At 42.1% G+C, this 12,524-nt stretch overlaps 1 protein-coding gene across 13 annotated transcripts in view; it reads left to right on the plus strand.

Moving 5' to 3' along the window:
• The window catches only part of syne1b (spectrin repeat containing, nuclear envelope 1b), a 75,999-nt gene that overhangs the window by 31,849 nt on the left and 31,626 nt on the right, over nucleotides 1-12,524 (plus strand). For 12 of the 13 annotated variants that reach the window (XM_025901018.1, XM_019348763.2, XM_019348772.2 and 9 more), the window contains 33 exons: nucleotides 212-394; nucleotides 509-610; nucleotides 729-932; nucleotides 1,077-1,284; nucleotides 1,451-1,563; nucleotides 1,993-2,198; nucleotides 2,281-2,430; nucleotides 2,545-2,836; nucleotides 2,965-3,137; nucleotides 3,220-3,529; nucleotides 3,688-3,852; nucleotides 4,375-4,731; nucleotides 4,814-4,950; nucleotides 5,159-5,336; nucleotides 5,434-5,616; nucleotides 5,730-5,873; nucleotides 6,358-6,513; nucleotides 6,842-7,006; nucleotides 7,104-7,276; nucleotides 7,470-7,623; nucleotides 7,755-7,898; nucleotides 8,106-8,270; nucleotides 8,377-8,694; nucleotides 8,961-9,116; nucleotides 9,295-9,465; nucleotides 9,634-9,960; nucleotides 10,079-10,231; nucleotides 10,448-10,615; nucleotides 10,741-10,917; nucleotides 11,044-11,190; nucleotides 11,270-11,395; nucleotides 11,714-11,890; nucleotides 12,168-12,433. In XM_025901018.1, coding sequence (XP_025756803.1) covers nucleotides 212-394; nucleotides 509-610; nucleotides 729-932; nucleotides 1,077-1,284; nucleotides 1,451-1,563; nucleotides 1,993-2,198; nucleotides 2,281-2,430; nucleotides 2,545-2,836; nucleotides 2,965-3,137; nucleotides 3,220-3,529; nucleotides 3,688-3,852; nucleotides 4,375-4,731; nucleotides 4,814-4,950; nucleotides 5,159-5,336; nucleotides 5,434-5,616; nucleotides 5,730-5,873; nucleotides 6,358-6,513; nucleotides 6,842-7,006; nucleotides 7,104-7,276; nucleotides 7,470-7,623; nucleotides 7,755-7,898; nucleotides 8,106-8,270; nucleotides 8,377-8,694; nucleotides 8,961-9,116; nucleotides 9,295-9,465; nucleotides 9,634-9,960; nucleotides 10,079-10,231; nucleotides 10,448-10,615; nucleotides 10,741-10,917; nucleotides 11,044-11,190; nucleotides 11,270-11,395; nucleotides 11,714-11,890; nucleotides 12,168-12,433 — 6,248 coding nt within the window. The remainder of the gene's footprint in view (nucleotides 1-211; nucleotides 395-508; nucleotides 611-728; nucleotides 933-1,076; nucleotides 1,285-1,450; nucleotides 1,564-1,992; nucleotides 2,199-2,280; nucleotides 2,431-2,544; nucleotides 2,837-2,964; nucleotides 3,138-3,219; nucleotides 3,530-3,687; nucleotides 3,853-4,374; nucleotides 4,732-4,813; nucleotides 4,951-5,158; nucleotides 5,337-5,433; nucleotides 5,617-5,729; nucleotides 5,874-6,357; nucleotides 6,514-6,841; nucleotides 7,007-7,103; nucleotides 7,277-7,469; nucleotides 7,624-7,754; nucleotides 7,899-8,105; nucleotides 8,271-8,376; nucleotides 8,695-8,960; nucleotides 9,117-9,294; nucleotides 9,466-9,633; nucleotides 9,961-10,078; nucleotides 10,232-10,447; nucleotides 10,616-10,740; nucleotides 10,918-11,043; nucleotides 11,191-11,269; nucleotides 11,396-11,713; nucleotides 11,891-12,167; nucleotides 12,434-12,524) is intronic. The other variant, XM_025901024.1, reaches the window with a different exon arrangement.

A 12,524-nucleotide genomic window follows, 5' to 3' on the forward strand; every position in this document is an offset into this window, starting at 1 on the left:
TAAAGTTCTCTGCTCAGGTTTTTGCAGGTTTTTTTTAAATCAGAGAAAAAGACTGGACTTCTATCTGTGTTGTGTCTATGTGTTAACAGAGAGCTTTGCAAGCTATACTCTGTGTAAGATGTAAACAGAGCATAAATTTCATCTACTGTGGATTAAGGTTTACTGTCCACACAGTTTAATCAACAATGGTAAAGTGTATTCCATTTCCCAGGTGTCTGAGAGGGTGGATGACAACATTGATCGACTAAACCAGTGTTTGGGGCTGTGGGATGATGTGCGTAAAATCAATGATGATATTGAGAGCTGGACTGGCACGAGTGTGATTGAGCTAAATGAAAGCCTGAACAACCTAAACAACAGCCAGAAGATATCAGCAAGGCTTACAGAGTTGAAGGTACAGTAAGATATATGATGTCTTGGAAAACTGGCAAGGATTTGTTTTACCTGGGTTTGGTTGTTGTAGGTGAGCTTGTGCATGGCATGCTTTTCTCATTCGATATCTTCACAGGTGGAACTTGGCGAGAAGGAGCAGAAACTTGAAGCCCTGCAAAGTAAAGTGGCAGAGTTGAAGAAGTGCAGTCAAAACCAAGAGACTCCAGCTAAACTACAGGTACTAAATAGGACTCTGGTTTATGGTGTGACTGAACAAACAAATATTAGCTCAAGCGCTGCAGATGAACTGGTCTTTCTTCAGTAAATACCACAGGCCCTTACTGTGATTGCATTAGGTGTTGGAGAATGACCTGCGCAAAAAGATCTGCACTGTCCAGAAGCTACATGAGCAAGCTATGGGAAATCTCATGGACTTCAGTTCCCAACGGAAACAGCTTGAAGACTACATCTCACAGATGTCTGCATGGTTAAAAAGTATGGAAGATTCTCTAGTTTCTTCTCCAACTGGATCAGATCCTGAGGACATATGCAGAGTGAAGGTACAGTCTAAATAATAACCAATTTAAAATTATAGTCCTTGCAAAAAATTGGTGAATGCAATGTGCTTCTATAAATTTGAGAAAGAAGACAGAAACGAGAAGTTACATTGATAATCAAAAATATATTTTTAACATGTTTTTTAGGACCTCCAGAAGGAGCTGCAAAATCAGCAAGGGAGTATTGACTCCACCAGAGAAAGCCTCAACACGTTGTGCAGAAAATATCCATCTGAGGAGCTGGCTGGTTTGGGTTCAGCTCTCACTGATCTTATCAAGACTTATGAGTCTGCAAACCAGCTTTCTGCAAGGACACTTGCCTCACTGCAGAACGGTCTTCAGCAGCAGTTCAATGGTAAGAAGGCTGGCTGGATAAAAATGTACAGATATACAGTGTTTTAATGGGAATCCATGCTCTGTGTAAACTTTAATTTTGAGGAAGAAAATTATTAATTGTGTTAGATTTGATTCTGTCTAAGTCTACACCTGATATTAATTCTCTTTACCCCCCAATTCCTCAGACCTAGTTCAGGAGTTTCATCGCTGGCTTTCAGAGCAGAGGGAGATAGTGAAAGAATGCTCTGACCGATCAGGAGACACTCAAATTGTGGAACGCAAACTGCAGAAACTAAAGGTACAGCTACTACTACCACTACAGTAAATAATCTTTAATCTTTGAAATGAAAAACTAGAATTGCCATGTTGTAGTTGTGACTATATTTGTCGACAATAGTAATTATATAGTGAAGACTTTAAAGGTATTGAATAGGTAAAAATCATAGGTTAGTGTCACTGATTCAAGATGTGATCAAATACAAAATTGCCACTTGTATTCATAAGTTTTGGCATTGACTAGCAGCCAGAGAAGTGTTTTTAGAGGATGTTACAATGATGTTTTACTTGATCATTTAAATGATATAGCATTCACAGGAAGGGGTTGTATGTGCAGTATCTGTGGTTAAAAGCATAATGTCTTTCCTCTGGCTCTGGATGCTGCCCGTGTGGTGGTATGATTCACATGTGAAGGAGTTCGAAACTAAAAGTGATGTGGATTATCTATCAGGGTGCCATGGATCGTGTGGAGGAGGGTGAGGTACGTCTGACTCAGGTCTGTGAGGAAGGAGAGAAGCTCCTACTTCATCTTCCCAAAGCCAGCGCTGGGCAGGTCCAGCAGCATCTTTCATCTATCCAGCAGGACTGGGACAGCTTTGTGGAGCAGTGCAGACAGAACCAACAGATCCTGGAAGACAGTGCATCTCTTATGAAAGGGTGAGCACCTCTGCTGAACTGCATCTGTAAAGCCCTTTGTAAGCCCACCATTTATAAGCGAGGCATTTTGATTTCCTTGTAGATTTGAGGGTCGCCTTAAGAAGCTCAGATGGTGGTTGGAACACATGGAAAAGAAAATGACCACCGATCTGCTTGAAGCCCAGCAACATGGTCCTGAAAAGGCTGTCCTGGAACAAGTGGAGGAATACCAGCAGGAAGTGCTCAAAGAAAGGTGCTAAATATACGCGTTTATTTGCCAAGGAAAGACTGTTTAGTGTATTATCATTGTTTATGAATGTGCCCAAAAGATTCAAAGCAATTAAACATTCTGCCTTCCTACATGCAGGGATTCATTTGAGCGTCTCTGTCAAGAGGGGCAGGCACTTAATGAAGGTGGGCGAGGTGATGGAAGTGAGACAAGAGTTTCTGCTCAGCTTCAATCACAACACCAGGCCTTGCTGAGGCGTGTGAGAGAGAGGCTGCGCAGTTGCCAGCTCACTTTACAAGAGCAACAGGCCTTTGAAGAGACACTACAGGCTACCTGGACCTGGCTCAATGGTGTCCAGGAGCGCCTGGCTTCACTCAACAGCACAGTTGGCAATAAAGAGACTCTGGAAAAAAGACTAGGCCTTGTACAGGTCAGTAAATAATGTGTACCAGAAATGCAGTTATTTGGTTCACAGTGTTGTCTGGGCACATTTTGAAGTGCATAAGCGATCTCATAGGTGGCTCACAGATCTTCCTTACTGTTTTCTCATATGTTCAGGATATCCTGCTAATGAAGGGTGAAGGTGAGGTGAAGCTCAACATGACAGTAGGAAAAGGTGAACAGGTTCTAAAGCACAACAGAATGGAAGGGCAAGAAGCTATTTGTCTGCAGCTCCAGAGCCTGAAGGATGCCTGGGCTAATATGTTAATGACATCTATGAGTTGTCACAGGTAGGAAACGTGTCCTCTACACGGCATCTGATAAAAGTTACATTATCTACATTACGTGATGGAATTTTGTCATTTTCTATAGTCGTCTGGAGTGGACAGTGGCTCAGTGGACCAGCTATCAGGAAAATAAAAGCCAGCTGCAGCAGTGGATGGAGTCAGTGGAGCAAGAGGTGGGGATGACTCTGCCTCAGCAGCCAGGCCTCAAAGAGAAGTCGGCTTTACTTGAGCGCCTCAGAGCCATCCAGGCTGACGTGGACGCTCATGCAGCGGTCCTGTCATGCCTAACAGACAAGGCGGTGGAGTTGCATGAAAAAACTGGTGATCAGATTTTTGGACCAGAGTCAAGGGCAGAGCTCAATGCACACTTTGCTGATATCTCGGCTGTTGTCAAGGTGATTTAACTTCAGGCATAGGCTAAATGGTGCCTACAAATAATTACTGAATTATTGATCATCAATACAGGAAAACAGTACAGCTAAACAGAAGCTGCATCCAGGAAGCTGACTCATTCATAACTGACAGTGTTTTCATTGTCTTTTTTTCCCCATAGGGTAAAGTACAGTCCATGCAAAACATCGTGTCTGAGCATGAGCAATATCTTGATGCTGTGAGAGACTTCAACGACTGGCTAATTTCAGCAAAAGAGGAACTCCAGCGCTGGTCTGACCTGTCAGGAGACTCAGTTTGCATTAAAAGAAAGCTCTCCAAAGTGCAGGTGAGGAATCTTAATAATCATAATTGCTTAATATTTAAGGCAAAAAGTATTTGAGGTTATCTAGTTTTTCCACTGTGATGCACGTCTCATATTCCAGCCTGAAAACTTCCCCAGGTAAGCACTAGGGAGACAACCATAAGGATTCAAGATATAATTGAATATAATTAAGTTACCCAGTCAGCTGTAAAACCTAAGAAATTGTTATTTTATATTTATTTGTAAAAGCCTCTAAAGTATGAAGTGGGACTGTCAAACTAATAAAAAAGTCCTACAGGCAGAAAAAAAATTAGAATCAGATGGAAGGAATTAATACACTGTTTAGTTTGTCAGACCATGAGCACATGGATTTATCCTGAAAACAAATATTAAAAGCGGGCTACATTAACTACTGAGTTTATAGGTTTCTCAGTTGACAGATATCTTCTCGTTATATCCAGCGGGTGCACAGTTTGCTGCTGTTTACAGATTTAATTAGTAGAAATTTGCATTTAATTTGTTTGCCATTCCTTTGGATTTTTCCAGGAGTTGCTTGACTCTAAGCAGCGAGGCAGAGAAAGGCTGAACCGGGTTCAGAGATGCGGAGCAGTGGCAAGAGACTACACCGGATCGGGGGGATATGAGACTATAGAGCGAGAGGAAGCAGCCCTGTTGTCATCATGGGAACAGTGGGAGCGGGCAGCACTACAGACACGTGCAAGTCTAGAGACCACACTGTCACAGATAGCAAGTTCTGAACAAGAGTTCAGCAGCCTGTCAGCACAGCTGGAGCAGGACCTGCAGGACTTCAACCGACAGCTACAGGACTGGCGACTAAGGCTGACCCAAGCAGAGAGAAAAAATGACGCAGAGGAAGCTGTTAAAGGCTGGCAGATAGCAAAGGCAAGTCTAGGCTTTAGTTTGGTTCCAATGATAAGTTAATATTAATTGACGGTCCATAACTTCATATTTGTTTTCCATTTAGGACACTTTGGAGGAACTTGTCAAAGCTGAGCCCATGTCTGATAGTCTGAAGACTAAACTAAACGATCTGTGCCGATTCTCCAGAGAAATGGGAACACAGTCAGAGAGAGTGTCTGCTCTCATCAAGGAATACAATAGGTAAGTAAAAGTAATCATGTTTTTTTCCAATGTAGACCATTATTTTAGACACTATACTGTGTGATACATTTTTTTCACGTATTTGAAAACTATTGATCAAGAAAGCTATAACAGAAAATAAGACAATCCAATCAACAATTTTAGATTTGACCAAAAATAATGACACGATCAGAGAGAAATTCTTAAGTTCGTCATGATTTGTTTCTAGTCTGAGTCTCCAAGCCTCCAGGGAGTGCCAGGGCAAAGAGAAGCTGCTGGAACAAGGTTTCCGCTCCGCCTTCAGAGAGTTCCAACAGTGGTTGGTCAATGCTAAGATCAACACGGCGAAGTGCTTTGACGTACCTCAAAATCTCAGTGAGGCCTCGTCTAGTTTGCAGAAAATTCAGGTATAGGACTTTAATGAAACTAACTAAATGACCTAGCATCTATATCAAATATTTCTGCCTAATAATTGATCTTCTCATCTCCTTTTTTCCTTAACAGGAGTTTCTAAGTGATAGGGAGCAAGGTCAGTCAAAGCTGAATGCTGTGGTTGTGAACGGTGAGCTTGTCTCTAGTGTCACAGCTAAAGATAAAGTTGATGCAGTTCGGGTTAAAATGAACACTGCCAGAGAGGACTGGAAGAACATGATGTCCAGTCTGCACAACAGAGAGACATGTCTGCAAGTGAGCATTCAAACACCCCTTGTCATTAACTGGGGCCATCTTATTCCCTAAAACCGTCAGTGTAGAAATCAGATTTATGCCAAGTGATGCAGCAGTCTGCCTGTGTGTTTCAGAATCTCGTGTCACAGATGAAGGACTTTGAGGCGAGTGCAGAACCTGTTCAGGACTTCCTAAACGCCACAGAGCTGGCTGTACAGGAGAGCAGCACAAGACTTCATGATCTCACAGCCAAGAAGTTGGAGCTTCACAAGCTACAGGTACTAATGTTCAAAATCAACCAGACTTGGAGCACCCATTTATGCCACTCAGTTTAAGTGTGAACCTAACTTCCATTGACAGAAACTCACCATTCCAGCTAAGTTACAGAGTTAAAGCGTTGCTGCTCTTCACTTTAGATGCACTGCCAAAAGCTTATGCTAACTGCAAATACTTTCTGCTCCTTTGCTACTCATATGTCTTTTTAACAGTGTCCTTAATATGAATTAATATATTTAACTTATGAAAAGACCTTTTATAATATTTTTCATTATTTAAACTTGTCCACTGACTATTTTCTGAGGGCTCGACTGCATGTCATGACCAAGAGCTTTACTGAGACTAGCGCTGGCTCGATATCTCTTTCGCTTTCCTTTTTGTCATGTTCCCATCTCTAACTCCTTGTTGTTTGTCTGAATTTAACTGTCTTAAATATCTGTGCGCCAGCTTGCATGTGTCTTTGATAACCTGCTTGTGCTTTTCCAGTCTGTGCTTGAGGAGTTAGCCTCTCAAGAGGTTCAGCTGAGCAGGCTGAAAGAGAAGGCCAAGCTGTTGTGGGACGAACACGCTGCCGGCAAGGGTTTTGTGCACCGTGTGTCACAGCTCTCTGCTCAGTACCTAGCTTTAACCAACCTGACAAAGGTAAAGTAATGCTTACCAAACTGCTTGTGCACTGGGGCATTTCTGGGGTAGGCGTGGAGAGAAGACAGAGGAACTAGACTGGACAGAGCTCTGACTTAATAATGTTTTACAGATGATAACTGTGATGGTACTAACTCACCTAACTGAACACTGATTCCTTTGTTTTGTTATTGCAGCTCTTTTAAATGAGGTTATACAAACTAATTTAAATGTATCTTTGCAAGATATCAAAATCTGCATGTGCACTTTGAAGTTTGAAAGTTTGAAGCGGCTGTGGATTCCATCTGTCTGGTAACTTGCTGGTTGTGTCTGCCTCATGGTTCTGCAGGAGAAGGCATCACGAATTGATCGGATAGTCAACGAGCACCAGCTTTTCTCCCAAGGTTTAAAAGAGCTGCAGAACTGGGTGGTTGACACCAGCCATATGTTGCAGACTTACTGTGCTCCCACAGCTGACAAAAATGTTCTTGACAGCAGGATGATCAAGCTGGAGGTATACCAAGTCACTATTGGGTTTCAAAAGTAAAACATACCACGTTTAATACCAGTATAGGATTTTAATAAATGCACATGGGTGGATTTTGCACCAGGCTTTGCTAACTGCACGTCAGGAGAAGGAAATTCAGCTGAAGATGCTGATCACAAGAGGAGAATCAGTTCAGAGGAACACCTCAGCCGAGGGAGTGCCTGCAGTTCAAAAGCAAATACAGGAGCTAAAAGATTCTTGGGATGCTCTGCTCTCTGCTTCTATTCAATGCAAAAGGTTTGTGCATTACCAAAAGTAACAGCAAGTACTGTGTGGTTGCTTTATAGTGCATTCTTCAGTAAATGTATTTCCATGGAAAGTGTAAATGATTTACTTTGAGGCTGCATCTGTATTTTCAGTTTTTTCATGTCGTATTACCGCTGTTGCTTCAAACACTGTCTCACGGTATATTAATCTTTAAAATTGATAGTCAATTGGAGGGCTCCCTGTCTCAGTGGACCAGTTACCAGGAAGATGTACACCAGTTTGTTGCTTGGATTGAGCGTGTTGAGGAGAGTCTCGATCCTGCTGATAAACAGTGCCCAGAGATGAGAGATAAAACTGCAAATCTGAGCAAAGCTAAGGTACTGCAAATCTTCTACTATTACAACTACTACATACTGTGTGCTAAATATACAATTTATTGTGTTGATCTTATGCTCTAATAGTCTTACAAGCATATTTTTTCAGTGGATTGTCAATTTTGGGGTTTCAGTTACTGTATGAGGAAGTGCTCACCCATAACACCCTACTGGACACCATAACAGCAAAGAGTGCCAGCATCACTGAGAACTATGTCACTCAGCTGGAACTCCAAGATCTGCAGGAGCGCTATAACACTGTCAAAGACAATGCAATGGTAATAACTCGACACATTTGACCAGTGCTAGAATCGTATGCAGAATTTCAGTTTCAGTGTTACAGCTTGATACAAAAAAATCAACCTGAAGAAGTCTGCATAAGAATGCTTTTTTTAAATAAAAAACTACAAGTGAGACTCATCTGTGGGTTAATTTAAGAAAAATAATAGCTCACACTGAATTTTTATCGCTCTCCACGTCTTCAGAGGGCTGTTGGCAAAGCTGAGGAGCTGGTGAAAGCCCACCAAGAGTATCAGCGGGGCCTTCATGCATTTGAAGAGTGGCTAGAACAGGAACAAGAGAAGCTTGGCTGCTACACCCAGCTGGAGGGTGACGTTGATATGCTGGAAGAGACTCTCCAAAAACTACAGGTCCAACAATTATTACTGTGGAAATTATAACTCAATACGGATTAAATGGTTAGAAAACACTAGCATGGAGTATATTATGTGAAAGCAAGCGTTTATATAATTGCAGGAACTACAGCTTCACTGCACAGAGGGCCAGGCTTTACTAAACACTCTACTGGTGAGTCGAGAGCTGGTCATTCCCTGGGGCTTGCCTCAGCTAGAAGACAGAGCTCTAGAAACGCTTGAGCAGGAGTGGCGGCTTTACCAGGCCCGGCTATCAGACACCCGAGCCCAGCTCAACAGTGCTTTAGCCAAACTTCGGCAGATGGAGCAGAAGTTCCAGCGTCTTGACAGCTGGCTAAAGGGCATGGAGACCAAAGCACAACTGCGTAGTCATCGGCGATCCGACCGTGCCACTAAAGATGCTCAGCTTCAGCTCATAAAGGTTAGTGTAGTATACACAAAAGGTACACTCGTGACAATCTTTTCCAGGCTGTACAGATCTGCAGTGTTATTTGTAAATAATTAGTTGCTCATATTATTGTGTCACTCATCACTCTGCATTGTCTCCTCTATCAGGTCATTTAGTTTTTCAAGTTTTCATGGCTGAATGTTGAAGAAATTAATTTGCTCTGCAGTCAAGTAATGAATATAATAAAATCTAATTATCCAAGTCTGGTCCTGACATTAATAGCATGTTTCTTTAATTAGAGCTGGCAGGAGGAAGTGCTGGTTTATCAAGAAGAAATGGAGGGCCTGAGTCTTTTGGCTCAGCAGGTTCTCGATGAGACACATATTAGCAGCAGGATCAGCACCAGAGCCACCCAGATCACAGCCCGCTACCACGCCCTGCTTCTGCATTTACTGGTAAAGTGATTTTGAACACAACGTCACTGGAACTACAAATATTAATATGCCTTTATTGACATTGTGAATTTATATTTAGACTAATAATTGTAAGATTTGATCAGTTTAAGCTACCCTAAGCTTTTGCCTCCTCTGTAACTTTTTCTTTGTTATGTTTACTTCTTTTTTTACTTTGCAGGAGACTATCAAACAGCTCCAGCAAGAGGTGTCTTGCATCGAAGAGGCGCAGTGTGTTTTCACGACCTTCTCAGACTGGCTCAGCACAGCTCAGAATAACTTCAGCACTGTGGCTATAAGTGTTGATATAGTGGACCGCTTTGCCATGGAGAGAAAGATGAAGAAACTAGAGGTATAGTTTATTAAATAGCATCTCTTCTGCTTATAATATCTATAAAGACGTTCACAGGATTAGACCTACTACAGATATGAATTTGTTTGTTTCCAAAGCCTATTTGGGCTGGAAGTATTATGTCACACTAGTGACATCGATCACTCATGCTAGCCCATGTCATTTCAGGCTCTTCAGGCTGACATGGAGCAGGGTCACATTTACTTAAAGGCAATGAGGGAGAAGACAGAGCGAGCAATGGCGTTCTTGGAAGAGCCTGAAGCTGAGCAGCTCAAAGAGGAGGTGGACACTCGACTTTTTCAGCTTGAGGAACTTATGGCAGCTCTGCGTACAGAGCATAGCTCCCTTGAGAAGTGCATCTCCCTCTCCAAAGACTTTATGGATAAGTACAAGGCCCAGGCCCAGTGGGTGATGGAGACCAAAAACCTTTTAGCATCAAATGTAGAGCCTAAAGCTGAACTTTACCAGAAGAAGGCTCAGCTGGCAAAGTACAAGGTAACTTCATACCACTGAATCCTTTTTAGCTTTCCACCAGTGAGAGAATGAACTTGAAAGAGAAAGAGACAACTGCTTGATTTACATGCAATATGTTTCCTCCTCATTATGCACGCAGACCATCCAGCAGACAGTCCAGTCTCATGAGTCAGCAGTGAAATCTGTCATTGAGAAAGGAGAGGCACTGCTTGATACAGTAAACGATCCAACTATCAGCGAAAACATGAAAAGGTTGCAGGCTGATTACCAGGATCTGTGCTTGGCTGCTAAGGTAGTTTTAACTGTTTCCTACTCAGATATTACTAATATACCTTGGAATGAAGGGTGTGAAATAGGTCCAATATCCTACATTTTAATCATTGCTTATGCTTTTTTTTATTATAATATATGAGCAAACATTAAAAAAGACAACCTTTGGTCCAAAGGTTATACTTTTTCATGTGTAATTAAAAAAAAATACACAGAAATGCTTTTTGTTGTGTTTCAGGCACAGGTCCAGAACCTTGTGGAGTGGGTGAAAGAACATGAGGATTACAACAGTGAGCTGCAGGAAGCTGAGAAGTGGCTTCTGCAGATGTCCAGTAGGCTGGTGACCTCAGACTCCATGCAGACCAGCAGTATGGAGATGGCCACTCAACAGCTTGCCAGACACAAAGTAATCAACTTCATATTTCTTGTTCAAAGTTTTAAAGCATTGATGTTACAGTTTAAAGTAATAGTCCAAAGTTAGCTCTGCTTTTCCTTAATTCAACAGTTTTGCTCTTGTGTCATCATTTTTAGGCTATAATGGAGGAAATAGCCAGTTTTGAGGAGCGTCTCGCCAGCTTGAAGCAGAAGGGAGAAGGTCTTGTTGCCAGTTGTACAGACCAAGTTCAAACCAAGATCAGTCAGCAGGTCCAGGCTCACATACAGGGAACCAGTGATAGCTACTCCGCCATCTGCAGTACTGCCCAACGTGTGAGTAATTGAAGATGAAGACAATACTCTTTTGTTTCTGGAGTGTTTTGTAATAAAAAAAACAAAAAAAAGGAAAGCAAATCAAAACTGAAGGACAAAGTATGTAATGCAAAACATATTCCACAGGTCTACCAGAGTCTGGATCGTGAACTGCAGAAACATGTTAATCACCAGGACACATTGCAGCAGTGTCAAACGTGGCTCTCTACTGTACAAGAGGAGCTTCAGCTCAATGATCAGGGACCATCTGGTCTGCAGGAAGCACTGAAGCAGGTATTTAGCACTGCACAGTTTTTCAGTCTTTCAGTTATTTTTCTATAACTTATTTTGATTATTACTTTTGCAAACACAGGTGAAGCACTACAGAGCACTTCAGGAGCAGGCCAGCACTTACCTAGACCTGGTTTGCTCTGTATGTGACCTGTCCGATGACGCCGTAAGAGTGACAGCTGCGGAGGTCCAGCAAGTCAAACTCACGGTCGGTATCTTTTTTACCTCATGTTGCAACATAAAAGTGGATATAAAGTGTGGATATATAATCATAATATAGGTAATAGTCACTCTATTTTGCAATAAGATGGATAAAACAGAATGTTTTTGGTATGTTGACAGAACTTCAGACCAAGTGCAAAATATTGTAGCGTACTAAAGCAAGTTGGCTGTTAATTAAGCAATAACTCAGTATATACTTTAATAAGGCATGCAGTGTGCTAGTGCAGACAGATATACACTTTAAAATGAATCATCTTGCAAGTATTGTACTGACCGTAGAAAGATTTACCATGTGTTTGTGCAGATAGAGGAACGGATGTCCAGTGCTCAAGAGCTTTCAGAGGGCTGGAGAGAGATCAAGGAACAGAAGCAAGACCTAACCAGCCTGTTCCAGGACATGGAGCAGCAGCTTCTCAGCCTCTCCAGAAGGCCAGCAGAGCTGGAGACCAAGATAGCACAAAACATGCTGTCACAAGCCAAGGTAGGATACACCATCATAATCATCAGTCCTTCATTAATGCACAGATAGGTTTACTCTTTTTCAATAATAACTATCAAGTATCCCTTGCTTCTGCACTTATATTTCTAAATTAGGTTTTACTGTATATTTTCACTTGCTTTTTAACCATACAGCACAGTGAGTCTTGATCTGTTCCCTTGTGATTGCAACATTTGTGGCCTGGTTTTTGATGGGATTAAAGTGAGATCTGCTTGGTATTTGGAAGTATTTCCGGTGACCATCCCCTATACTCACTCAGGAATGCAGCCAGCAACTTCAGTCCAAACAGAGTATCCTGACCAAGATGACTGAGACTGTGAGCAGATTGACAGGCGCCCAAGAGTCTCCAGAGCATGCAGAGCTTGACCGTCTGAGCCATTCCTGGCTCGAGCTCTGTCACCAGGCCAACAAGCTCCAGAGCCAGAGAGAGGAAGATCTGCAGAGGTCTAAAGAATACCATGAGTGCATCGCTGCAGTGGAGGTGCTGTTTGAACAGGTGTCCAAAGAGTGGGACAATTTGGCCAGGTGTGTTTTTATATGAACTATACTTCAATTCAGGAATAACATAGCTTTTGAAAATTAAAATACATTTAACTTGGGAGGTAAATGTTGTCCT

This window comes from Oreochromis niloticus, linkage group LG19 (assembly GCF_001858045.2).
Source record: "Oreochromis niloticus isolate F11D_XX linkage group LG19, O_niloticus_UMD_NMBU, whole genome shotgun sequence".
Taxonomy (NCBI): domain Eukaryota; kingdom Metazoa; phylum Chordata; class Actinopteri; order Cichliformes; family Cichlidae; genus Oreochromis; species Oreochromis niloticus.